This window comes from Copadichromis virginalis, linkage group LG22, assembly GCF_057382275.1.
Source record: "Copadichromis virginalis isolate Kocher_CV1m ecotype Utaka linkage group LG22, C_Virginalis_male_GT1.1, whole genome shotgun sequence".
NCBI classification, from domain to species: domain Eukaryota; kingdom Metazoa; phylum Chordata; class Actinopteri; order Cichliformes; family Cichlidae; genus Copadichromis; species Copadichromis virginalis.
In genome coordinates, this window is record NC_140638.1 from 23727632 (window position 1) to 23752987 (window position 25356).

At 42.1% G+C, this 25356-nt stretch overlaps 1 protein-coding gene across 1 annotated transcript in view; it reads right to left on the minus strand.

Moving 5' to 3' along the window:
- csmd2 (CUB and Sushi multiple domains 2) overlaps nucleotides 1-25356 on the minus strand; it is a 280093-nt gene that overhangs the window by 17568 nt on the left and 237169 nt on the right. Inside the window, exons 49-65 of the mRNA XM_085446711.1 lie at nucleotides 24678-24866; nucleotides 23729-23875; nucleotides 21306-21494; nucleotides 20094-20279; nucleotides 19775-19969; nucleotides 19462-19635; nucleotides 19168-19341; nucleotides 16246-16419; nucleotides 12314-12502; nucleotides 8900-9073; nucleotides 7677-7859; nucleotides 4528-4704; nucleotides 2857-3036; nucleotides 2540-2713; nucleotides 2231-2404; nucleotides 788-861; nucleotides 136-247 (exon numbers count right to left, since the gene is read on the minus strand). Of these exons, the coding sequence (XP_085302837.1) occupies nucleotides 136-247; nucleotides 788-861; nucleotides 2231-2404; nucleotides 2540-2713; nucleotides 2857-3036; nucleotides 4528-4704; nucleotides 7677-7859; nucleotides 8900-9073; nucleotides 12314-12502; nucleotides 16246-16419; nucleotides 19168-19341; nucleotides 19462-19635; nucleotides 19775-19969; nucleotides 20094-20279; nucleotides 21306-21494; nucleotides 23729-23875; nucleotides 24678-24866 (2865 nt within the window). The remainder of the gene's footprint in view (nucleotides 1-135; nucleotides 248-787; nucleotides 862-2230; nucleotides 2405-2539; nucleotides 2714-2856; nucleotides 3037-4527; nucleotides 4705-7676; nucleotides 7860-8899; nucleotides 9074-12313; nucleotides 12503-16245; nucleotides 16420-19167; nucleotides 19342-19461; nucleotides 19636-19774; nucleotides 19970-20093; nucleotides 20280-21305; nucleotides 21495-23728; nucleotides 23876-24677; nucleotides 24867-25356) is intronic.

A 25356-nucleotide genomic window follows, 5' to 3' on the forward strand; every position in this document is an offset into this window, starting at 1 on the left:
GATCAGGAATCAGATGAGAGATAGTCAAGAAATAAAGGAAAAGTTTATACAGCAGAAGAGAAAACGTGACAAGGGGTTAAGACAGAAGTATGTGGGAGATATTGGCCTCAGCTTGTTATTAGATTGTGTTCTTACCAATGCACTCAGGTTGAAAGCCACTCCAAGTGAGGTTTGGTAGGCAGGTGCGAGAAATCGAGCCCTGCAGTAAGTAGCCCTTTCTGCAGCTGAAGAACACCGTACTGCCGATCTGTAAATGAAAATGCATTAAAAAAAAAAAAAGAATAAAAATCCAAATAACACCTCAGTTTTTACTGAAGTGGAGCTGCAACTTTGCTATTACACTTGCCGTTGTCGGGTTACTAATCACATTAACAGCGCATTACAGCGTGTCGCTCGGAGTACACCCAAAACCAGAACAACGAAAATAAAGCAGCTGTAGGGGATTCAGCTGCCATTTATTGTATTGCTTATTTATTTCATCATTTCCCTAAGCCATCTGGGCCCTTGTCACTCAACTCTGTACAGAAAATAACAAATGAGTACAGACAAAGAAAACATTCTCAATATGGTATCAGAAGAAAGACAGATGTGGGCTGAGCGGTGCTGTAACATCAATATTGCAGTAGCCATTAAGTCATGCTTCCTGTTTGCTCCTGCAAAATAAGTATTAAAGGAGGGAAGTGTACAATATGAACGGCATTAAGGTAAAAGAAAAAACACATTTTGGGGGTTTCATCACATTTTTAATATATGGAAATCAATTTCTGGAGTGACCACATATTCTCACCTGGTAGCCCTGGCTGTTGTTCTGATTTCCAAAGAGAGGCGTGCCAGAATCTCCACAGGTAGTGTGACTGGGATCTGAAATACGCCCCCACACACACACACATACAAACACACATACACACACACACACACACACACACAAAAATGCTTTGATAACTATACTAACTATTCCCGCAATACAGAAGGTCCTCTAAACATACAGTACTGTGCAAAAGTTTCAGATTCTCATGCATCACATAGTGCCGTTATTACTGATGGAGGTAGTAGTACAGCTTGCAGAGGAAACATTTTATTGTATTTAGGTGGCTTTGTGAGTTTATGTCAGCTGAAATGAATAATAACAGTAGCACTTTATAGTTACTTAATGGAGAATATTACTGAAGGAATGAAGCCCATTACTTAATGTTAATCAACTGTTTTTCAATGTGTCTGTCATTTTACTTTTCTGTTCACAAGAACATAAACATTCTCAAACAACTTTATTTTAGCTTATGGAAATAAGATACGCTATAGTATAGTTATAGTTTAAAGAATAAAGAGATAAAGACAAGGAATGAACGGAACTTTTGTACGAGGTTTCAAAGAGATTTTAAACAGTTTTTTGTGAAGTCATCTTGTTTTCTGTACGGTGAACAAAGCCACAAAAAGGAAGACTCTGCTGTGAACCAAGGTTTTGCGAGAGGCAGAATAAAGCAGCAGCCATACAGTAACACACAGTAAGTAAAATGACATTCATATTTTTTATAGACTGAATCTCACTAAATCTTAGTTTAATCTTTCCAACATGACACATCTGGTTAAACAAAGTCCAGAAATTGACTGCGGCCTTAAGAAATTCCTGTTTACTAGCAGCAGGGTCAAAGGTTTGCATGTGTGCATATTTTAAAGTATCCAAACACCACAACAACCTCCAGGGCTGGAAACATTTATTTTATTTATTTAATCTTTAATCTGTTCCTGACTTTCTGAATGCCTTTAACAACAACCCCCTCATGGCTTTAGCACTGCACACCATCGCAAGGATAGAGTTTGCATCAATTACTGAAATAAATCAAATTCAATAAGAAATGTTGTAAATTCTATCAATAAGGACCCTGACCCTGTCAGAACTACAGCAATTAACTGAGTCCATACTTGCTTGGAAAATGATTCAATAAATTCTTGTACTGGCTTTAAATAACTCCACAAGTTAATTCTGACTCGTGGAGTTAAGCAGCTATTTAGCTAGGTCTAATGGTTTTGCCTGTTTCCCGTTTTACTTCTTGGCGGAAAATAGCAACCGGAACTAAAAAGTGAGCCGAAAGCAGTAATCAGACCAGCCAAAGAGAAGCTTCTGTCAGGTTCAAGCTTATTTTTATATTGTTATATAGAGGCACTGATTTCTGTGCTGTTTTAGGATTATGGACATACCCAATAGACTCAAATCATAAACAATCATGCTTACCTATGCAAGACGGCTGCGTGCCACTCCAGGTGCCATCATACTGGCAGTATCTCCGCGATGAGCCGACCAGGACGAGTGGCGGGTCGCAGAAGAAGGAGACGGAGGAGAGATAGGTGAAACCGCTGTCCTCCCTTCTCCCCTGTGTTGGCATTCCCGGGTCTCCACAAAAAACAGCTGTAAAGATGGAAGCAGAGAGATGATGTGACCGACTGCACGTTTTTCATTTTAAATGGATATTCTTCTGAGGACACACACTACACTATACGTGGGTAAAACAATGTCAGAGACAAATCATGACATGCCACTTACGGAAGCACTGTGGTTTCTCTCCACTCCAGTTGCCGTTGCCTTGGCATGTTAACACAGTGGGTAGGGACAGCTGGTAACCTTGGTTGCAGGAGTAGCTTATGCTGGAGCCCCAGGTGAAGTCTGTCCCAACAACCTGTCCATTAGGGATGGTGGGTGGTGGACCACATACAATTGCTGCAAGGAAACAAGGGTGCATTAGAGGACTTTTATGTTTTCTGTCGGTTTCAGTGTTTTAATGCAAAAACTGATAGAGGCAAAAAAAAGGCTAATCATTCTGTAACCCAAAAATACAATCAGGTCAATGTATACAACTCTACCTTTACAGAGAGGTTTGGTGCCATTCCAGGTGCGGGTCTTGGTGCAGATGAGAGAGGAGGCCCGATCGGCATCCATGGTGAAACCAGGGGAGCACTGGAACGTGACCGTGTGGTTGTAGGTGAAATCACTCCCAAATCTCACCCCGTTAGCTGGCACTCCGGGATCGCCGCAGTTGATAACTGGAAAAACATAAAGGTACTAAAAAATAGATTCAGCTTGCTACCCTGTTGTGTTTGAGATATTTGACAATTTGATTATTTGCAGTGAAAAGAGCAAACACAAACAAGTTAATAAATGTATATTTAGAGTGACAATAGACTGAGGCTTATAATTAATGAGGTGCTATAGGCACTTGATCCAAGTAGTTTACCCCCAAACTTTGTGTAAAACACAAACTGAAAATTTCTGATGTTATTGAATGGACCATTAACCCTCTGTTAACTTATAAACAACCTCTTTTAGATAACACTGGGTTTATGGCACACGAGAGCTATGCAACTATCACAGCTCTCTTCTTGTAGTTTGTTTCCTATTTTGAGTTTTTAGGATGCAGACACAAAATCTTGTGTTGAGTATCTGTCTGTGGTCGCTCCCTATAGTTCCAAAATGAACCACATTTCTCCTTTATTGTACTTTTTACATCCTGCAGGGAAAACAGCATGATTGAGTAACAACAGAGAGAATTCCACAGTGTGACTCAGCAGCCTTGCTGCTCAGCTCTGCTGTAAATATCAAAGAAGGAAAATCCAGGCCATATGACAACTTGAGCTTAGATGCCTTGGGACAAAAAGGCACTACAAAATGTGTACATGCATGTTTCAGCAATATTCAATACAGGGTGAGGGAGCTGGTCCTCTTGGAAGTGGAGTGGCTCCTCTTTTCCCGGCAAAGCCTGGCTGGCAAGATTCTACCTGGAACCACAATACCTTTCCAGGACTGTCATCTCTTTAACAACACACACAGAACTGACGCGCACTGAGATCATTCCCCTCTTCCATAATATAATAACGATGCAAGTATAAATTTCATCTACAAAATCCAGTGTCATTGCCACATCTTCCCGTTCCTGTAGCCATCTTTGTCAAGCATGGCCTTGACATAGAGTTTTTCCTTCAAATCAATAGAAATCATTCAGCCAGAATTGCTTCGCCTCACATGTGCCTCCCTCTCTGCCTCCAGGTGCCCTTCCAAAGAGCTTCAACACGTACCACATTCACTTCTATGAATTACGTAGTTCTGAAATCCATAATGGTGCTGCTTAGGGCTTTATCCCCTCCATTCAGAAGAAACTGGTTCTCTTAGTGACCTCTATTTGCTGGGGTCTCTTGGTTCTGTACAGCAGCCACACGTCTTTTGTGAGACATGATGACAAAGGGCTGTCAGTCAGGCCCTTGAAATGGACCATGAATCGTACCAATTTCCTCCAGCTGAGCCAGTGAACCACATGAGCGATCCACCACTAAAACAAAGGCCACTAGAAGCAATTATTGTGACTCACGTGTTCTCTTACAATTCTTGTGGAGCATTAAATAACTAAATTTTACATTTCCCTTCTCTAAAAGCAAAGCCTTCGTGGAAACAAAATCAAGCACAGAAAACGAAACTATTATCATTTAACTATTGATAATCTGACAGTCCTGAGAAGTTCTTTTGTGGGAGCTGTTAATTACCTGAGCACTCAGGCATGTTGCCGGTCCAAGTCCCGTTAACAGTGCAGTGCCGGGTCAGGAGTCCAGTAGAGTAGTAGCCCTCCCTGCAAGCGTAAGTGATGGATCTGGAAAAAGTCAGGCCATCGTGAATGAGGATCTGGGCATTCCGTGGAGTTCCTGGATTTCCACAAGAAACCACTGCAAATAAAAGAGAGAAAAAAACAGAGAAAAGAGAGAGAAACCATTAAAATAAGTCATATTCATTTACCGATAACCAGCACTAGGAAAATAGAAGAGATGTGAAAGAGCATTAGGTCTTTGGTGTGGAATTTAATTTAACTTAATTGATTATTTTAAAAAGATCAGAGACAAAAGTCTGAATTATACATGAGAAATTATTTAAATCTTTTTTTAATTCCTTCATTTCACTCATTTATTTTCTATTTAACCTTCAAACCTTTCACTCTAAAATCCCAAAGCCTATAATTACATATATTTATTTTGTAATATGCATAAAGCACATTATTTCGGTGTTTCTTTTCTTGAAAGATGACTTCCGCATCAATGTAAGAGTTTTATTTGTATGCATTTTGGAAAAATCAAACTATGTATTTTACAAAATTACTTTTAATTAATCGACATATTTGATGTGCATCATCACTCGGCTTTTTTCCTCTTTTTCTCTGTTCTTCATCCATCCACTCTAACACTACTCATGCTCCCCTGTGTCCTGCTTCATAAGTAACTCTGCTTTGATGGACACATCCTTTGCACAGAAAATCCCTCAGTGTCTGTCCGGCCGCCAGCAATGGTTCTGTTCATTACTGTCTCCAGCTTGCCCCGGGCCCTCAGAGCCCTGTGGACATGATCGGCCTCCCTTAATGACCAGATGTGGCCTGGCCCTTGAAGTCAGTGCCAAGTGAGAACAGGTGGGCAACCTCAGCCAGTGGGCATACCACACACATACCAGAGAGGCATCGACACAGAGTGAGGCGAAGGAAAGACGTGGTCGTGTTGGTGGTGTGTGTGAGAGAGGGGTCTGTGTGAATGTGTGGAGGGGTGCTGAGAGCACAAGTGGAAAAAGCCCATGAGACTGGATGATGCTTCTGGAAATCACACACTCTGGACTAGGATTATGGAAGAAAAGGGCCAGGTTTATATGGAGAGCAACAAAAGGGCAGGGACAAAGAAATACAACCAGATAGCTGCCAAGAGACCTCGCCAAAATGGCAAACCGAGCGTATCAGTGATTCTATAATTCTAGAGTGCAGAAAGAAAAATGTAGTTTAACACACAGAGGGCAACATAGAAAAAAAACAGGAAAAAATATATGGGTGTTTTTGGAGTAATACTCCTATTACTATAGCACTTCTAAAGCTGATATGAAAGGGAAAATAGAAAAAAAACTTCAGGTATATAAACCATACTATACATACTAGTCATACTCACTGATGTGTTAATAATCTAAACTCCAAGCACACTCACAAACACTTCTTTCCCTTTTCCTGCCTTCCAGATGTTTGATGGAAGAATAACTGCTGTTTTGTTTTCTCATTGTGCATAATGTCTTCTATTTCAGCAATATTAATAAAGTGTGCTTCAGCGAAAAGCTTAAATCCATCGACTGCGCACAAAATACACATTCAGCAAACTATTTTGGGGTTTTTTGCCCCCCAAATGACTGCAATGGAATAGACGCAGTGTTGCACAAGGACAAATATGCAAACCTTTATAGTGCTCAATAGAGAACGCATTCTCTGTAATGTGCTCTCTTCTGTTTAATCACTTACAAATACACAATAAATGCATATTTTACGAGTTTCTCAATGAAACTGAAAAGGCAACACCTAATTACACAGTCGCTGATTGTCGCGTTAGTAATAACCATTTCCAGCTGATGATTTTCTGTTTTTTTTGGGGGGGGGGATGTTGCTCCACTTTGTGCCGTGGACTTGATGAGGCTACTATTATCATTATTCACTCATTCACACACTTCCGAGTTATGGTAAAGCTACCACGCAAGGTGCTCACCCGTCATTAAGAGCACCTTGGGTTTTCATTGTCTTGCCCAACAACTTTATGGTGACATGAGGAAACTGAGGAACCAAACCTGCAATTAGTGAACCCGCGCTGCCACCTCAAGCACAGTTTTGGTAGATATATTTCACTCATTACGTGTCTGTTGCACTAGAAATTAAAGTCTAGCTTCACAAAAAGTCAAAGCAAACTTTGTGCATAAATTACTAAAATAGAGCAAAAGGAAATGTAAATGTGCTATTTATGTGCTTATATATCTCCCTGTAGTTTTCCAGGTTCGGGTTGTGGTGGTTTCCTCAAACAGGTTCTCCAATTCCTCATAAGGAATCTTGAGGTGTTCCCAGGGATATGTAACCCTTCTATCATCTTCTGGGTTTGCTCCAGGGTCTCTAGTTGGACATGTCCAGAATATTTCCACAGTACACAGGGGAAGGCACCGTGATCGGGTTCTCGAACAACCTCTGAAGCAGCTGTTGTATTCCAAGCCCTCACTTGATACTGGAGCACCAAAAGCTCAAAGGCGAAGGCGGGTTGGAACTTCAATTGACAGCTAAATTGAGGGCTTTACCTTAGTGCTCAGCACCCTCTTTTCCACAATTTGAAAGATTCCACATCAATCCACCTATTGATCCTATCTTACTCTTACCTCACCGAATCCCAGTATCTTTAGAGCTCTTCACTCAGGAGAAGATTCAGTATAATAAAATATCTGAAAACACACAGATTTTCTGAAGTACAGCACTCACTGTGAAGTACCTAAATTATCACCAGGTATACGTTCACGACTCCAGCTATATGCTTCTAAAGACCTAAAGACAGCCAGCAAATAGCTATGATTTTGGCACTTCTTACTCTGACAGTACACAATAGTTTCCTGCACACATGCAGCTCTCAACCAAACCTCACATGAAGCTTTAATATCTCTGTAAGGGTGATGATAGAAGGAGACAAGTCCATACTGCATATATCCATTCAATGGTTAAGTTTGACGACTGACATGGTCTCGTTCCTGGAAAAGCTCAGAAGTCAGATCCAGTTGTTGAATTGATGTGTGAGTTTCAATTTACAAAAACATGACTCGACCGCCCATTTGTACCAGCCTATGAGAACAAATAAGAGTATATATTCCTTACCATGGCACTCTGGTTGTGTGCCCAGCCAGCTTCCATTGGCCAGACAGGTTCTCTCCGGAGAGCCCTTCAGCGCATAGCCTGGCTCACAGCTGAAGCGGACAACACTGCCCACCGTAAACTCCTCTCCTAGACGGATCCCATGCACGGGAACGCCCGGATCACCGCACAACCCAGCAGCCTCTCCTGAAAAAAAAAATGACAAAGAAATAAAAACTAAACGTAGCACGAAACAAATAATTTCTGACAACCCGAACACATATGAGAAATGTGCTCTATATTTTCTCACCTCACTACAGAGTCAGTTACTTCCAAACACATTTTACTGCTCTTTATTCAGCACGGTGAACACGTAAAAAATGATGTGACTTTTTCATTTCACTGCTTTGACATATCTTTTACACCTTCCTTCAATAATTCCAGGTCTTCCATTTAAACAAGCTCAAAACGCTTAGCACTGCTGCTCATTTTACAAGGCACCATCCAACATCGCTTTAATAGCGCACAGCTAAGAAAGTCGGCCAAATCTTTATAAAAATGTTGTGTTTATTGCCTGTCGAGAGAACACTGGCAATCTGCAGGATATACCATATATGGATGTCATGAATTATGACATTAAACTGTCAGAATGGTACTTTATTTTAAACTGCTTGTGTGTCTCTATGTCTGTACTTTGTGGATATGCATTTGGATGTATGGGCTTCCCCACAGCCTTTTTCCATGCGCGACTATAGTTGAATCCCTGAAGCAAAGCGCTGTTAGAGGAGTGGGAGTAAGGGGGGGCTGACGTCTTTATACTGCTTCATTACCCGGCTGAAGTATGGGCATTGATGTTCCTCAGTCTAATGTGAGCAGATTAAAACAGTTTTATGGAGGACACTTTCTTTGCCCTTCAGGTCTGTGACACAGACAGGCAACTCCATCTTTGGTCCACCTACTTTGCTCATTACCTTCCAGCAGCTGCCACCTAAACTCTTTATTTGTTGGCATGCCGTTGTGAGGGCCTCAGTGTGACTGGGCGATGCTATTGCATCTGAATAATCAATTATTAGATGGGGAAATATGCAAAGAATGCAAAGAAACCCAAAACGTGTGGCTTAGCACAGGAAACACCCCAAAATATGAATGGAATTTCGATGGTTAGAGTCTTTTCTTATGGATCTCCTTCAGAAAATATTGTCAGGTTAAGCGTTTCGAACTCTCATTCTGGGTGTATTTTTCCATACCAGAGCAATGTGGTGGCGAGCCGCTCCACTGCCCATCCAGCTGGCACATTCTTGTTGTATTGCCAATGATGCTACGCTGACCGATGCAACTGTAGCGAATGACGGAGCCCACTGTTCGACGGTCACCTGAAAGCTGGGTGTAAGGAGGCACGCTGGGGCGGTCACACAGCACCACTGTCCGAACAGAGCAAAGAAACGTTTTAGGCATCACATGTTGAATATGTTGATTTAAAATGAATACAATACTTTATATTTACTAACAGTGTGGGTATCTTTCCTCTGCTGTAAAGTTGTAAAAAATAATTATCTGTAAGAATAGCTAAAAGAGCTGGTGTAACATCACCCCTTAGTTTTTTGGGCTCCTGTTTTGAAGATTGAAATTGAGTGTTTTGCCTATTACCATGTTTTTGTTTATTTAAACCAGACACCAGGAACAACGAGTCAGTCTGACAGAGGAACCAAGAACGCTGCCTAATCTGATGGTAGCAAGCCCAGGTGCCTTAAAGTATACCCTCTGTAAATGTCTATTACAACAACAAAAAAAATAAGACAAACAAAAATATTGTATTTTAATAAGTAAGATTTGAAACTACTCATTGAGGAGATCAGTTCATCAGGAAAGTGTTTACAAAGATCATAAATGAAGTCTTAAAAATAAGGTTTTTGTCTCATATACGTCTATACAGGGAGTGCAGAATTATTAGGCAAGTTGTATTTTTGAGGAATAATTTTATTATTGAACAACAACCATGTTCTCAATGAACCCAAAAAACTCATTAATATCAAAGCTGAATGTTTTTGGAAGTAGTTTTTAGTTTGTTTTTAGTTTTAGCTATTTTAGGGGGATATCTGTGTGTGCAGGTGACTATTACTGTGCATAATTATTAGGCAACTTAACAAAAAACAAATATATACCCATTTCAATTATTTATTTTTACCAGTGAAACCAATATAACATCTCCACATTCACAAATATACATTTCTGACATTCAAAAACAAAACAAAAACAAATCAGCGACCAATATAGCCACCTTTCTTTGCAAGGACACTCAAAAGCCTGCCATCCATGGATTCTGTCAGTGTTTTGATCTGTTCACCATCAACATTGCGTGCAGCAGCAACCACAGCCTCCCAGACACTGTTCATAGAGGTGTACTGTTTTCCCTCCTTGTAAATCTCACATTTGATGATGGACCACAGGTTCTCAATGGGGTTCAGATCAGGTGAACAAGGTGGCCATGTCATTAGTTTTTCTTCTTTTATACCCTTTCTTGCCAGCCACGCTGTGGAGTACTTGGACGCGTGTGATGGAGCATCGTCCTGCATGAAAATCATGTTTTTCTTGAAGGATGCAGACTTCTTCCTGTACCACTGCTTGAAGAAGGAGTCTTCCAGAAACTGGCAGTAGGACTGGGAGTTGAGCTTGACTCCATCCTCAACCCGAAAAGGCCCCACAAGCTCATCTTTGATGATATCAGCCCAAACCAGTACTCCACCTCCACCTTGCTGGCGTCTGAGTCGGACTGGAGCTCTCTGCCCTTTACCAATCCAGCCACGGGCCCATCCATCTGGTCCATCAAGACTCACTCTCATTTCATCAGTCCATAAAACCTTAGAAAAACCAGTCTTGAGATATTTCTTGGCCCAGTCTTGACGTTTCAGCTTGTGTGTCTTGTTCAGTGGTGGTCGTCTTTCAGCCTTTCTTACCTTGGCCATGTCTCTGAGTATTGCACACCTTGTGCTTTTGGGCACTCCAGTGATGTTGCAGCTCTGAAATATGGCCAAACTGGTGGCAAGTGGCATCTTGGCAGCTGCACGCTTGACTTTTCTCAGTTCATGGGCAGTTATTTTGCGCCTTGGTTTTTCCACACGCTTCTTGCGACCCTGTTGACTATTTTGAATGAAACGCTTGATTGTTCGATGATCACGCTTCAGAAGCTTTGCAATTTTGAGACTGCTGCATCCCTCTGCAAGATATCTCACTGTTTTTGACTTTTCTGAGCCTGTCAAGTCCTTCTTTTGACCCATTTTGCCAAAGGAAAGGAAGTTGCCTAATAATTATGCACACCTGATATAGGGTGTTGATGTCATTAGACCACACCCCTTCTCATTACAGAGATGCACATCACCTAATATGCTTAATTGGTAGTAGGCTTTCGAGCCTATACAACTTGGAGTAAGACTACATGCATGAAGAGGATGATGTGGACAAAATACTCATTTGCCTAATGTTTGTGAAGGTTCTCAGTCATCCAGGTCATCGTAGTCAAAGGCTATCCTAAATGGGCGTTCTTAAAGTCAGCAAAGAGGCACAGAAAAGAAGACCAGACACCAGCGAGGGAGGATAAGAAGGACAGACGCAACAACATTGTCATCCCCTATGTAGCCGGTGTATTAGAAAAACTCAGGAGAGTTTTCTCCAAGCATGACATCCCAGTGCATTTCAGACCCAGCAACACGCTCAGACAAAAACTGGTTCACCCGAAAGACAAAACGCCAAAACACAAACTTAACAATGTGGTGTATGCTGTACAGTGCAGCGAGGAATGCTCAGACCTCTACATTGGAGAGACCAAACAGCCACTTCACAAGCGCATGGCACAACACAGAAGAGCCACCTCCACAGGACAAGACTCAGCAGTCCATCTGCATCTTAAGGATAAAGGACACTCTTTCGAGGATGCCAATGTTCACATTTTGGACAGAGAGGACAGATGGTTTGAAAGAGGAGTGAAAGAAGCCATCTATGTCCACTGTGAGCGACCATCTTTGAACAGAGGCGGGGGTTTACGACACCAACTCTCTGCCATCTATAATCAAGTTTTGAGATCCCTTCCCAGATGCCTTAACGCCCACTCACATCCTGGGCCATCTGACCTCAGGAATTCGCATGATAAGGTGGGGCCAGGTTTCACAATGAACTCACCCAAAACTCTGGCTGATTGGGACCCACGCCCAGTTTCACACCTTGGCTCAGGCGATTAGAGGATCATCAGGGGGTCCTTTTGTCCCTCTGTGGGGGGTCACTCCCACTAGGTTTATATCTGGGACTCTCCACCATTTGACCTTAGAACTGAAGAAGCTTCTCGGATGAGAGGTGAAACGTTTTCAAGCAACTTAAAGAAGTCCAGACGCTTTTCTTTGCAAGCTCCTTTGACTCATTTGCCCAATAATTCTGCACTCCCTGTATAACTGTTCAGGAAGAGTTCAACCAATATCGGATTTTCACTACCGGTATCTGAAATATCAGCCGATATAAATACACTGATTTCCTTAAAATGTGTTATTTGTACTAATTTATGAGTCTGCTCTGATCAGCTGGATGTGATCTAAGTGATCTTATTCAGTGTATAATGCAAACAAATAAACAAAACAATATGCCTCATCACCTACAACAACCCAGAGATTACTCACACAGGCATTTGGGTAGGGAGCGGTCCCAGGTGCCATCTCCCTGACAGGAGATCGAGCTGGTGCCCAGCAGGTAGTAGCCTGGACTACAGCGATATGACACAGTGGTTTGGAAGCTGTAGCGATGCGGCCCGCTGGACAGTACCTGCCTAATGCTGTTCTCCACATGTCCTGGCTCTGTGCAGTTAACAACTGAAAGAAAGGAACACAGAGGGGAGCGAGGGAGTTAGCGAGACTGCAAAAAACAACACATTAAGCAATAAGCATTTACATTTTCCTTTTTACAGTTAATAGCAAGAAAGATGAAAGAAGACTCTCATACTGGTAATAGACCACATGTCCTGATATTGATATGACTGTCTCCCACATAGAGACTCAGTTTTAGAAGCATAGTTTTTTTGGTTTATTTTTCTTCATGCCAACTCTGTCCATTACTTTCCCCATCGACTCCTTCCGCCCATCCATCTATCCACCCCAATCCAAATGAAGTAGGAGGCAGACTCCGGAAATAAACATTTGCTTCATTAGAGGCAGTCTTCTGCCGGCCGTCGTGGTGCAGAGATGGTGATGGATGGAAAGCTCACAGGAGAAGAGGCACCATGTCAGTTTAACACCAGATGGAGAGAGTTAGGGAAGGGGAGAATGAGGGATGAGTGAGGGACAGCACGGGAGAGGGTGGAGGGCTGTGCTGTACAAAGTTAGTGAGAAATAGGCCCTGATAGTGGCGAATATACTAAAAGTCGTAACAGAATGTGAGCTGAAGAATGTTACCAAAGCAAGCAAACTGAAATCTGATATTACCTCGACAAAGTCAGCACACATTGGGGAGCAGCTGCTTTCTAGTCTATACCGTTAACCGCCACTAAATGTGTACTACGGAGCCAAAGTTCTAATGGCCTCTACAACGCTGTCTGGGAGTGCCCACGCAGCCATTATGCCCCAGTTGGCCTTGCCAGTCTCGCCCCCATGAGTATGCCTTAGCTACAGCCAAAATGAACCTATTGTATGCTAATATGCCTAAAAGCTTGCTCATTCTCCTGCTCCCAAGCTGGCCAGCACAGCTAAATCATCCCCCAAATACCTATTATAATGTATTCCTTCCATCGGAGCGCTGACCTGTGGTGCCATCATTTACAACTTACCGCATAATAACACTACAAAGCGCATTTGAAGCAGTGGAGCTGCTTCAGCGCGAGGCTTTCCAAGCTCGGAATTCAGTTTTTGAAAAAATGTACTCAGGCAACACACACACACAGACACACAGAGACACTCCAAAGCGATCCAACACTCATCTAAAATGACTGACCTCCTGGTAAATTCTTGTGTGTGGAGAGAGGGGAAGTAAAAGGATGAAAGGAAAAGACGACTAAAATGGGAGAGGGGAAGAAGGGATGAGGTAATTCATCTCTGTTCAACTCAGAAGCGGGGACCCTGGTTACCCTCTCCTCCTCTTGGCCTTCTGTCAAGTAACAGCCCTGTAAGTGGTATGTCAAAGGGTCTTTTTTTCTATCCTGCGTCTCTTCGCTTTTATCACCGAAAGACAAACACGCACGAGTCTTCCAAGAAAGGCAAGTATAGCTGCAACTAAAATTGGTGATTAAAGAGGGGCAGAAGACTGGCTGCACTGACGGTGCTCTCGTGTTCCCTGCATTATTGATGGCACCTACGAACTCTTATAGTTAAAATCTAGACCATGGAAATCATTAGCTTTGTCTGACTGACTCCCGCCCTTACCCCTTTTTTCTGCCTTCTGCGTCTATTTCTCTCTATGTTTTCATCTAAGAGAAAAGCTAAAGGTTTAGTTAGAACTGAGGTGTTATTACTGCACAGTTTTCCACTCAGGGAGGAAGTACATGCCAGACAGGAGAGCACACTTCACTAAATACGCCTCGATTGCTATAATTACGGTGATAAATCTGATTGACAACGAGACCTCTAAGCTACTTATGTCTCCACATCAACAGTGGGGATAATGGCCGTCGAACGCACGCATCCTCCACCAACACAGCATTCACATAAAAAAAAGCCCCCTCAGAGTCAGCATCTGCATCGAAACAAGGCCAATGCTAATATGATGTCACTGCTAGAGCGAAGAGATTTAAAGCGTATGTCTGGGAGAAAATCTCGCCTGCTTATGCATGCAGCAGCCAAATGTGCTTCTCCCCTTTTTTATTAACCAAAGAAGCATTCCTGTGAGACTTGTAACCTCCCCATCCCATCAGAAGTGTCGGGAAAAAAAAGAGGCCACATTCTTTTTCTCCTCATTTAAAACAAACTCATGAGTCCATCAGTCTCCGGTTCTGTCACTGTCTTGTCACATTTAGGGCCCGACCTTGTGAGCGGCCCGTTTCTGCGCCTGTCACACAGCCTCAGTTAGTACGGACTTAGAGACAGACACGAGTGCCTGAGATGCGCCGCTTGTCACGAAAACACTGTCAAATTAAAAGTCCTTGCCTCGCCCATTCAAAGCAAAGCAGGGTACTTCTTATTCAGAGCTAAAGCCAGGACGCCGGTCTCCAAAGGCGGCTGCCTTTCATACAAGCTCAAGGATTCTGCGATTGTTTCTTGGCTCTCTCTGCATGGTTATTAACTGACTTTGTCTCTCTGACAGACAGGTGAGCCTAAGGGTGTAACAGAGGCAGCTAGGCTAAGAGGAAATAATACGACATGTAAATATTACCCAGAACCTCCACGGACCATATGGTTGAAACTGCGGTAATTAAATGATCGGGTCTTCTCTTTGAGTTTCATTTCATTTTCCTCTAATACGTGTCAGTTAAACTCTTCCTCTCCCCAGATGCTGCTGTGCTTCGCCTGCGCTCTCATTGTGATTGGGGGAGAGTAAAAAATACCTGCACCTCCATAAGCAAGGGTGTAGATACAAACTCACTTTTTGCATCAGGTACCAACGCTAGCGTGGTTTTGAATACCTCAACAAGACTTGTGCCTAATGCTGGACTATTGTAACTCATTATTATCTCAGCCTTTGATCCATCTGATCCAGACTGGTGCAACAAGAGTACTGACAGGGATGACAAAGAGGGCGCATATTCCTCCCACATTAGCTTCTCTTCATTGGCTTCTTATTAATCTAGTCTTGAATTTAAAATCCTGCTCCTCACATACAAGGTCTTGAATAATCAGGTCCCATCTTATCTTAAAGACCTCATAGTGCTGTATCACCCCAACAGAGCACTTTGCTCTCAGAGTGCAGGCTTACTTGTGGTTCCCAGGGTATTTAAAAATAGAAAGGGAAGCAGAGCCTTCAGCTTAGAGCCCCTCTTCTGTGGAACCAGCTCCCAGTTTGAATTCATGACAAACACTGCTTTTAAGGTTAGGCTTAAACTTTCCTTTCTGATAAAGCTTCAAGTCAACAACTGCTCCTAATGCACTGTCATTATTATTATTGTATTCATATTATTAAAAATCTGGAATTTGCATTAGATTTTTATTTTGGAATCAAAAGCTATGGGGTTTTTTTTTGCATTTATGTATTTTTAACTGTCGTCTCTTTCCACAACTTTCCACAACGCATCTGGTCATTGCGTTTTCAGTGGGAGAAACTTTTCAGCTGGAACTTCTTCAGTCTCAGCTGACTGCAGGTTTCTACAACCTTATAAACAGTACATTAGCACAGTGACTGAAACTAGGATCACTAGCGAACAATGGGCTGTGAGGTCATCATTTCTTTTTATATTAAAAATGGATACATATATTTTGAAATGATGGAGTTGTCGTGGATAAACTGTCACACTAGTTTGTCTACACACGGCTAGTTAACCAACTTTGTTTCCTTTGCTTTTAATGAAATAATGAACATCACACTGGTCACAGGATCTGGTAAAAGATGACATCCCGCACATATATATTTTTTATCTTCACATGTATTCTTGGAATTTCAGCAATAAGGTACTGAGCATTGATTTGGCACTCACTTTTACACCTGGGTAGGATGTTGCTCCACTGCCCGTTGGCCTGGCAAGTCGATTTTACAGCCCCTTGTAGAACGTATCCAGTATTGCAGATGAAACGCACGACATCGTTTAGGTTAAACTGGGTTCCTTGGGTCATACCAAAGGTAGGGTTGCCAGGGTGGCCACAGGTGATGGCTGAGAGAGTCAAGGGAGAAAGAAAGTCATGTCTACACACTTGCTGAGCAGTTGAGTGAATGAATGGGCTTAACACCACCACCTTAGTAAGGCCTGTATTACAAAACAAAACAAAAGATACTAAAGCCACAGGCTCTACACCAGTGACATGTCTGCTTTTTCCTCTGCTTTTTCTAGCTGCTTGTCTTCTAACAATTTAGCTATTCAAGAGGACCTGGTACTTTTTTATAATCATAGCCTTAGTAGTATTTTAAATTCCCTGGCTCCACAAAAAACCAGAACTGTACTTTTTTCTCGCTCTGCACCCTGGTACACCCCTGAACTCCGGCTACTGAAAGCTAAAGGCCGACAGCTTGAACGCCATAAAGAATAGCATTAGAGCATCACAGAAGTTAGATGAATAGAGATGAGCAGGGAGAGAATCAGGTGGCCTGTTAAAAGAATTGAATAGTGAGAAAAGGGTCTTGGTAGAGTTCTTACTTGAGCAGACAATAGCAGAGTAGTAAGCAGATTTGGTTTGACTAATACATTCCTGGTAAAACAGAACGTGGTTATTAAACATATCCTTATGAATAGTAAGGCCAGTTTTCTTATAGAGGATAAAATTCATAAAATACACTTAGACCTGGACCCTAATGCTCAATGTAGCTTCTCTGTCCTAACTCCCCCCCTTCTCACTTCCTCTCTGTTTTTCAACTTCCATCCTTAGCTGATATTGCTGATCTCATCCATAAATCAAAGCCTTCTACCTGCCAGCTCGATCCTATCCCCACTGTCCTCGTTAAAGCCTGCTTACTCCCTCTCCTTCCCCTCATATCTGCTATTATTCACTCTTCACTCACCACTGGAACTGTTCCTGCTTCCTTCAAAGTTGCTGCTATTACCCCAATCCTGAAAAAAACTGGTCTAGATCCCAACAACTTTAATAACTTTCGTCCTATCTCCAATCTACCATTTCTCTCAAAAATCCTTGAAAAAATAGTTGCTTCACAAGTCCATCTTCACCTAACTGATAATAACCTCTACGAACAGTTCCAGTCCGGCTTTCGTCCTTTACATAGCACTGAAACTGCTCTTATAAAAATAACAAACGACCTTCTTATAGCAGCTGATTCTGGTCTCCTCTCCATCCTTATTCTTCTTGATCTGAGTGCAGCTTTTGACACCATCTCTCATCCCATTCTCCTTAGCAGATTAGCTTCTATTGGTCTCTCTCACACTCCACTAGCCTGGTTTAAATCATATCTATCTGATCGCACTCAGTTCATTCAATTAAAATCCTTCACTTCTCAACTTTCTCCTTTATCCACTGGCGTGCCCCAGGGATCTGTCCTCGGGCCCCTTCTCTTCATCATCTACCTTCTTCCACTCGGATATATTTTTCGTAAATATAATATTCAGTTCCACTGCTACGCCGATGACACCCAGCTCTATCTCTCTACCAAACCTGACTCTACTCTTCCTCCACCCTCCCTTATCCTCTGTCTAGCTGAACTCAATTCTTGGTTCTCCTCCAACTTTCTTAAACTCAACAGCAATAAATCGGAACTTCTTCTGGTTGGCACCAAACGACTGCTATCCAGAATTAACAATTTCTCTCTCACCATCAATAACTTGCTGGTCCCTATCTCTCCTTCTGTGAAAAGCTTGGGTGTCATTCTCGATAGCACATTATCCTTTAACTCGCATATCAATAATATTACACGTGCAGCATATTTCCAACTCCGTAACATTAATCGCCTCCGCCCCTTCCTCACACCTTACGCCACTGCCATTCTCATCCATAATCTTGTTATCTCTAGAATTGACTACTGCAACTCATTATTATTTGGCCTCACACAAAAATCTATCAACAAGCTCCAACGTGTCCAGAACTCTGCTGCCCGTATTATTACTAGGACTTCTTCTACCCACCACATCTCCCCAATCCTGAAGCAACTTCACTGGCTCCCGGTCAAATTTCGCATCCATTTTAAAATAATTCTGTATACATTCAAGGCTATTCACTCTCTCTCTCCACCGTACCTCTCTGACTTATTACAGATGAAGCTCCCATCCCGCTGCCTCAGATCTTCATCTTCTCTTTCTCTCTCTGTTCCCTCTGCTCGTCTGATCACAATGGGAGGGAGGGCCTTTAGTTGCTCTGCCCCTCGACTTTGGAATTCCCTACCCCCGGACCTCAGAAATATTAGCTCATTCTCTCTTTTTAAGTCCACCCTTAAAACTCATTTGTTTAAAATTGCCTATTCTTAAATTTCTGTATGTTTTAACTTTTATCTTCTATTCTTATCATTGTGTATATTTCCAGTTTTTATCTGTTGTAGAGTGTCCTTGGGTGCTTTGAAAGGCGCTATTTAAATAAAATGTATTATTATTATTATTATTATTTAACCGCTGGCATCTTGTAAAGTAATCTTCTTACAAAATTATTTGTATTAAAAGACAAATACCATGCATTCTTTTGGAATAATAATTTTGTCTTTGTAAGTAAAAGTGCAAAACATATATAGAAGCTTCTAAGTAAAAATGCTTGCAGCAATAAAATAACTGGTGATTAGTGCCAGCAGGCTCAAGTATAATCACTATGAACTGGCAGTCAGTTAGTGAGTTATGATCAGAACAAGACGACATGTGTGTCCATTTACTAAAAATCACTACGGCACTTTAAGCAGAGAGAGAAAGTCAGACACGCACTAGCTTACAACACACACAGCTTTACAAATAATAGGTGTTTGCTGTGGCACTTACAAACACAAACAGGAGTATGTCCTGACCAGTGGTGATCCTGTTCACAGACTCGCACTGACACTCCAATGAGCCGAAATCCTGGGTTACACTGGTACACAACGCTGCCTCGATAGTTATAATTCTCCCCAATGATCTGGCCATTCACTATTGGCTCTGGAGTACCACAATGGCCCGCTGAGGATGATCAAGAGAAAAAAAAGAAAAAGTCCCACGTAAGTGTTGCTAATAATGCTTGAAGCAAAGTGCAGGACACATGGAAAGTAGTAAAACATTTTAGGGTGTTTAAGCTCTCACCCAGGCACTGGACCTGTGTTCCACTCCAAAGCCCGTTGGACATACACTCTCGCACCCGAGAGCCCACCAAGGTATAGCCCGTGTTGCATGAGAAAATAGCTGTAGCTCCATACACAGTAAGGGTTCCAATCTTGTGTCCGTTCGGTGGAGTCCCGAGGTCCCCGCAGGAGATGACTGAAATGGGGGGAAAAACACAAATGGGTATAGATTCCCATTGATTAGAAAACAGTTCTGTTTGGCTCCATTCTTTTTGTTTGGGTCAGATGAGCAAGATGTTAAAAGTCTTTAAAGTAAGAAAACTGTTTACACTCACTCTCGCAAACTGGGCGAGGATTTGGATAGTTCCATGTGCTGTTGGCTTGGCAGCGAATTACCCTTTGACCTCTGTAATAATATCCTGGGTCGCAAGTGAGCATCATGATAGCATCATATTGGTTTTGAGTCCCATAGATTAGCCTCCATCTCCCATGTTCCACTGCAGAGTGACCAATGTCGGGGCAGGTGACAGCTGGAAGATCAAAGATCAAACCATAATTCATTCAGATTAATTCTTTTTTTCTTGTTGGTGGTGGGTTTTTTGTAATGATTTGGTTTTTTTTCTACTTGTGACTGCAAACCACTACTATACTCACGAATACATCTAGGTGGGGCCTCTATGGGGCTCCACCTCCCAGACTCCTGACAGATCACTGAGGTGGTGATGGGCCCCGAGAGCCGAAATCCAGGGTTACATTGATAGGTGACTCTGGCTCCTAGAGAGAAGTCCTGGCCAGCAATGCTGCCATTAACAGGAGGAACTGGCATCCCACAGGACATGACTGGGAAAGAAATAAAAGGGGGGAAATGCAGCAGGTAGGTAAGATATCAAAAACTAAAATGCACAAACCATCTTTGTATGCAGGGTGCTTAGCTAACAACTGGCTTCCTGTACAAACACACTGTGAAAGCCTTCACCGATGTGCAGTAAACATTAGCTTGGGCCACCATATGCACAATATAAACAGTCTAGTGTAGAGAGAACACATGCAATTCATGTGGAGATTACACCTGGTGCAGACTTGACCAGACACTGAATGGCTGGCACTGGCGGCTCTGAGTTTATGCTTCAGCTGATTTTGTTAGCAGGGCTGGTGGAAAGTAGAATGTGGAAATAGAGCTTTTAGATTTCATGCTTTTGTTATAGAATAAAGGCGAAAATCTGAACACGCACACAAACACATTTCACTGATATTGGAACTCGATGAATGTGACACAATAGCCTTGTGAAATCTAAAATGCTACTTAGTAATTTTTAAAATAGACATATATTACAACTCTGTGGTTTTATTTGTTTTGTTTTATTTATTTATTTTCTTTCAACAAGCAATTCAATCAAACATCTGTGTAGTTTTTGTTAAATATGGGGAGTTTCAAAGATCGATTAAACTGCTGGACGTTTTCAAAAAGTGACAAGCAAACAACAGGCTAAAACCCAGCAGATTAACACATAAAGCAATTGAACTGAAGATCTTCTAAAGCAACAATGAAGTGTGCATCCTCTAAAACCGTCTTAGGGCTGCAGGTGACATCATCAAACTCTAATCTCAGAGATTCAGAGAAACGTTTTTATCAAATCATGCTATCACAATGTCTTCTTGAATCCCAATTAGCTAAAGTGTGCTAAAACTTGAGCAATTCATTACTTTTGAGAAACAGTGCGAGAGTAGATGCTGAATCAGAAGGATAATGGTGAAAATAGTTTTATGAGCAAAATATCGAGGCCAATCAAAACTATCTGACCCCTTTACTGATTTTATTAAACATATTTGTTATTTACTCATCAGTTGCTGCTGCCGACCGCTCACCTTGGCAAAGCGGGACCGGTGCGTTCCACTGGTAGATCACCTGTGCAGTCCGCGTACAGGTGGCACTGCTTTGGCCAATAAGACGAAAGCCCTGGTCACAGCTGAAACGCAGGGTGCTGCCGAGTTTTGTGCCTGTCAGACTGTGCACTGTGCCATTTACTGGGCTGTTTGGAGGGCTGCAGTAGGCAGCTTTGACACAAAAGAAAGAAAGAAAGAAAGAAAAGATACAGGAAAAGATAAAATTGAGTTCAATGAGGACAACAAACAATCACGAGCCAATAAGATGCAGTTGTTAAAAAAAAGGTGACAGATTAATGTTCTTTCAATAGTCCCAGATCCCTTTTTCATCTTCTACCCCAGGTGACATAAAGGAGGATATGAATTTATACAAGTGTTAACCTGCAATTTCTTTCTGGCAAAACCCCCCAAAACTACTTGAGACAAGAAAAATTGATTAAAGAAAAATATTGTTCTGCAAAGCAAAGCTGGAGTTTGTCAGCTACCCCAGAGGAGATTCGTAAAAGTGACGGGTACAAAAAAGCAGGAACAAAGTGTATGTTGTTGTTTTCGGTTAAAATTGGTAGCGGCGATGATCATTCATCATGGCAAATGGTGCCGACGATGGAGTCCAGGTTTCCAAAGAACTGAAGGCTCCCAGGCCTAAACTGTATTTTTGCAGATTTCACAATAGCGTGGCACATCACTGCACATCAGCTGAAGATTGAGGGAGTTTAAGTAAAGAAACACAGATTGTCAAAACGGTTTTCAATTTATGCAATGGGATAACGGGACATAGGAAATGACGCTCGCTGTGGGAACTGCTGACTGCATTACATTTTTAGAAAAATGCTAATTTAAATTCAACTTGCTAACATGTGGGAATGGAAATGGCCTCTCTTTCAAGTTAGTGTGAATTTTTTAAAAACAGACAATCAGATGACTCTTCCCTGCTGTATAAAATCTTAAAGCCATGTCAAAGGTTAGGATGTTTTTGCCCATTTTTAAACTGTTGCTACCTTGAAACATTTTTTTTCCCAAGGCGAGAGGTAATTTGAGCCTTTTCAAGTGAGCTGACAGACCTTTTTGTGGCACAGAAGAGATGTTAGATAAAACACACTTTATGCAGAATTTGACACTGAGGTTCACTAAGAAAGATGTTAGATTTCTTAGGCGATGATACACGGCAGTTCAGTGCAGGCCTTGGGCTGTCAAAAGTAGTGTCTGAGCTTAATGTTGAAGAGCCAGACATCTCCACTCTCATCAGGAGGATGGCTTCTCATTAATGTTCTTCTTGATGACTACACAGATAAGAAAAAGAAGACATGCAAACCCAAATTAAATACCCTGCAAAGGTACTGTATATGTTCCTCTGCAAGGCCTTTTCCTGTCAGTCACTGTGACTGGCGGCTTCTGAGCCACCCTTGAGTTCAGTTCTTTACTTCTATCTGGGTCTAGCTCATTTGCCCGTGTTCATTTCTACTTGCCCTGTTATACAGTTTGTCTTTTTGCAATCAACCCTGCAGCTGCCGACAGAGTCGGGCTCACTGTAAGTTAATTGAATCCACGGAGAAGATGAATGGAGTGAAACAGTGAGGGAAGTCTTGGATGGAGAGTAAAAACAGGAAGTAATGGAATGGAATACCTTCCCCTTCAGAGAAAAGATGGATTGATGAGGAGCATAGCTGAACACAGTCCTATCTGTTTCTTCCTTCCCACTAAGATACCACAAAAGGTGATTCCATACAGACCGAGGCAACTCTTGGGTTCTCAAACAGACCTCAGTCTGTGGCTTAACCCGCTACAGCAAAATCCGTCAGTGCTTAGGAAGAAGATATTAAACGAGGCAAAAGAAAAATAGGGCAGAACATCCGGTTGGGGAGACAGAAAGCTCCGCTGAGAGGAGGGGAGAGAGACAATTAGTCAATCTGGCTGAGTGGTGTTGATACAGAACGGAGGGAGCCTTTTAAATATTTACACAGTCATAATTCACAGCGAGTTATGCAGGTGTCGTATACCAACAGATCCTTCACAGGAGCAGGACAAAACAGAGGAATAATAGGCAATACAAGACACAGTGTTTACTAATTCCCAAGTGTTGCAGATGCCTACCACCCCCACTAGGTTGTCATAGAGATGGCTGATATTTCTGGTCATCTCAGCTGCAGTTGGCAGTCCAAATATTGGTCTCCTTTAGAGAGTAAACCGAACGCACCACTGAAGAGACTGAATTTACAAACGAGGTCCAGAATTATCAAGTTAATATTCCCCAGTGTACATATGAAGCTGTCAATGTCTGCCATTCCACACATTTTAAGCATTTCGGTGTTGGCCTTGAATTTCATAAAGACTTGAAAACTTTAGAGAAATTCGATTTCGAAAGAAGCCATGCACCCCATGCTAGCAAATCGCTGCTTTAGACTCACCTGAGTAGCGTATGCGGAAGCCTTTGTGGCTGGTAGTGTGATCGAAGGACCAGTGCAGGTAGACTTTGTTACTGGAACTGGTGATGCTGAGCGGACTGGAATAGTTACCACTTAGTGTGATTAGGAGAGGACTCTGTCTGGATGGGCCTGGATGAAGACATGGGTGAGGGGAATGATGATTTGAGAGGCATCCAGCTGTAAAAATCACAAGACTACTAAAAAGGCACGGTTTTTATCTAAGCTTTTATGTTCTATAAATGTGAGATAAATTCTGTAAAGTATATTCTAGTCAAAAGTAAAAAACAAAAATGTAATGAGGACACATAATTTATATACATATATATATATATCCACATATATATATGCACAGAATTTATCTTTATCCAAACAGAAGCACAGAAGTTTGAAAAATATCACAATTTCCTAATCTTCTAATGATGGGGAAAAAAATAAGACTTCAGTCCATAATTGGCTTGGCAGCCCCAAGGTTAGCAAATGTCTGTTCCTCTACACTCGGCAGAAGATAAAAAGCACTAATCAGCATCACCAGTGTATACGATCACCACTTTCTCAGAGCAGCCTGGCAGAGATGCTGACTGTACCTCTAATCACATGCAAATGTACAAGGCAGATGTAGATGTTCTGTCACCATAAAAGGGAGCCTACGTTTGATTTTCTGTTACCAGTGGCAGAGAGCTTTGTTGGGAATAGTGGATTTAGCCTTCTGGCTTATTTTAGCCTTTAATTGCAGATATCTGTGAAAATGACTCTTTTTGCCAGGGGATATGTGAAAAGAGATGTCACAGGGAGTCCAGCTGGTAATCCAGACCAAGAAAACCACTAGGAAATGTAATGGTATAAACCAAACAGGTACAAACAGATAAACACTGTCGTTTATGTTAGCACTGATGAACACAAGTTCTCTGTCTTAACAGATGCAGTCACTCACCATCAAAGATTTCAAGCTCATCGAACTGACGGCTGGTCTGGAAATGTTCGATAGTGAAAGTGATGTTGTAGCCGGGTTCTACCTTAACCACCCAGGAGCAGGACTCAAAGTGGGGAAAACCGTTGCCGGGCGACTGACTCATGATGACGCCCGTGGAGGCTGTGAGTATCTCGTTCATGGGACACGTCACTGTTGACAGAAAGAAACAGCAGAGAGACAAAACGTAAATCTATTATTGTGACCTACAGGAATGATGATCTGTTCCTGTATTGTCGTTTCATAATTGCGCATCACATTCAGCGATTGTTCATTTGTTTTAGTGGAATCAATTTACCTTGAAACACAAATTGGATTGGTTAGAGCCATACTGTTGCTGGAGGGCAACTCAATGTGACTAAAAGCATAGCTAAGCTAATTGTCATTCTGGTCCTGATGCTGTCACGGGGAAACAAAGCTGTCCATGCTAAGTCACTCCAGGAAACGGCTTATACGTTACATAATATTACTGACTTGCCATTAGCGTATTCCGTCTTCTTTTCCCATTGTGAGTGTGCGACAGATGTGATGCTAACTCGGTGGTTAACACTCACATCTGCCTCAAAGCGCCTTTTTGAAGAGGCACGTCTGGGCGGACCTCATACATCCGCTCATCTCATTTTCTCCCTCTGTCATTTGCATT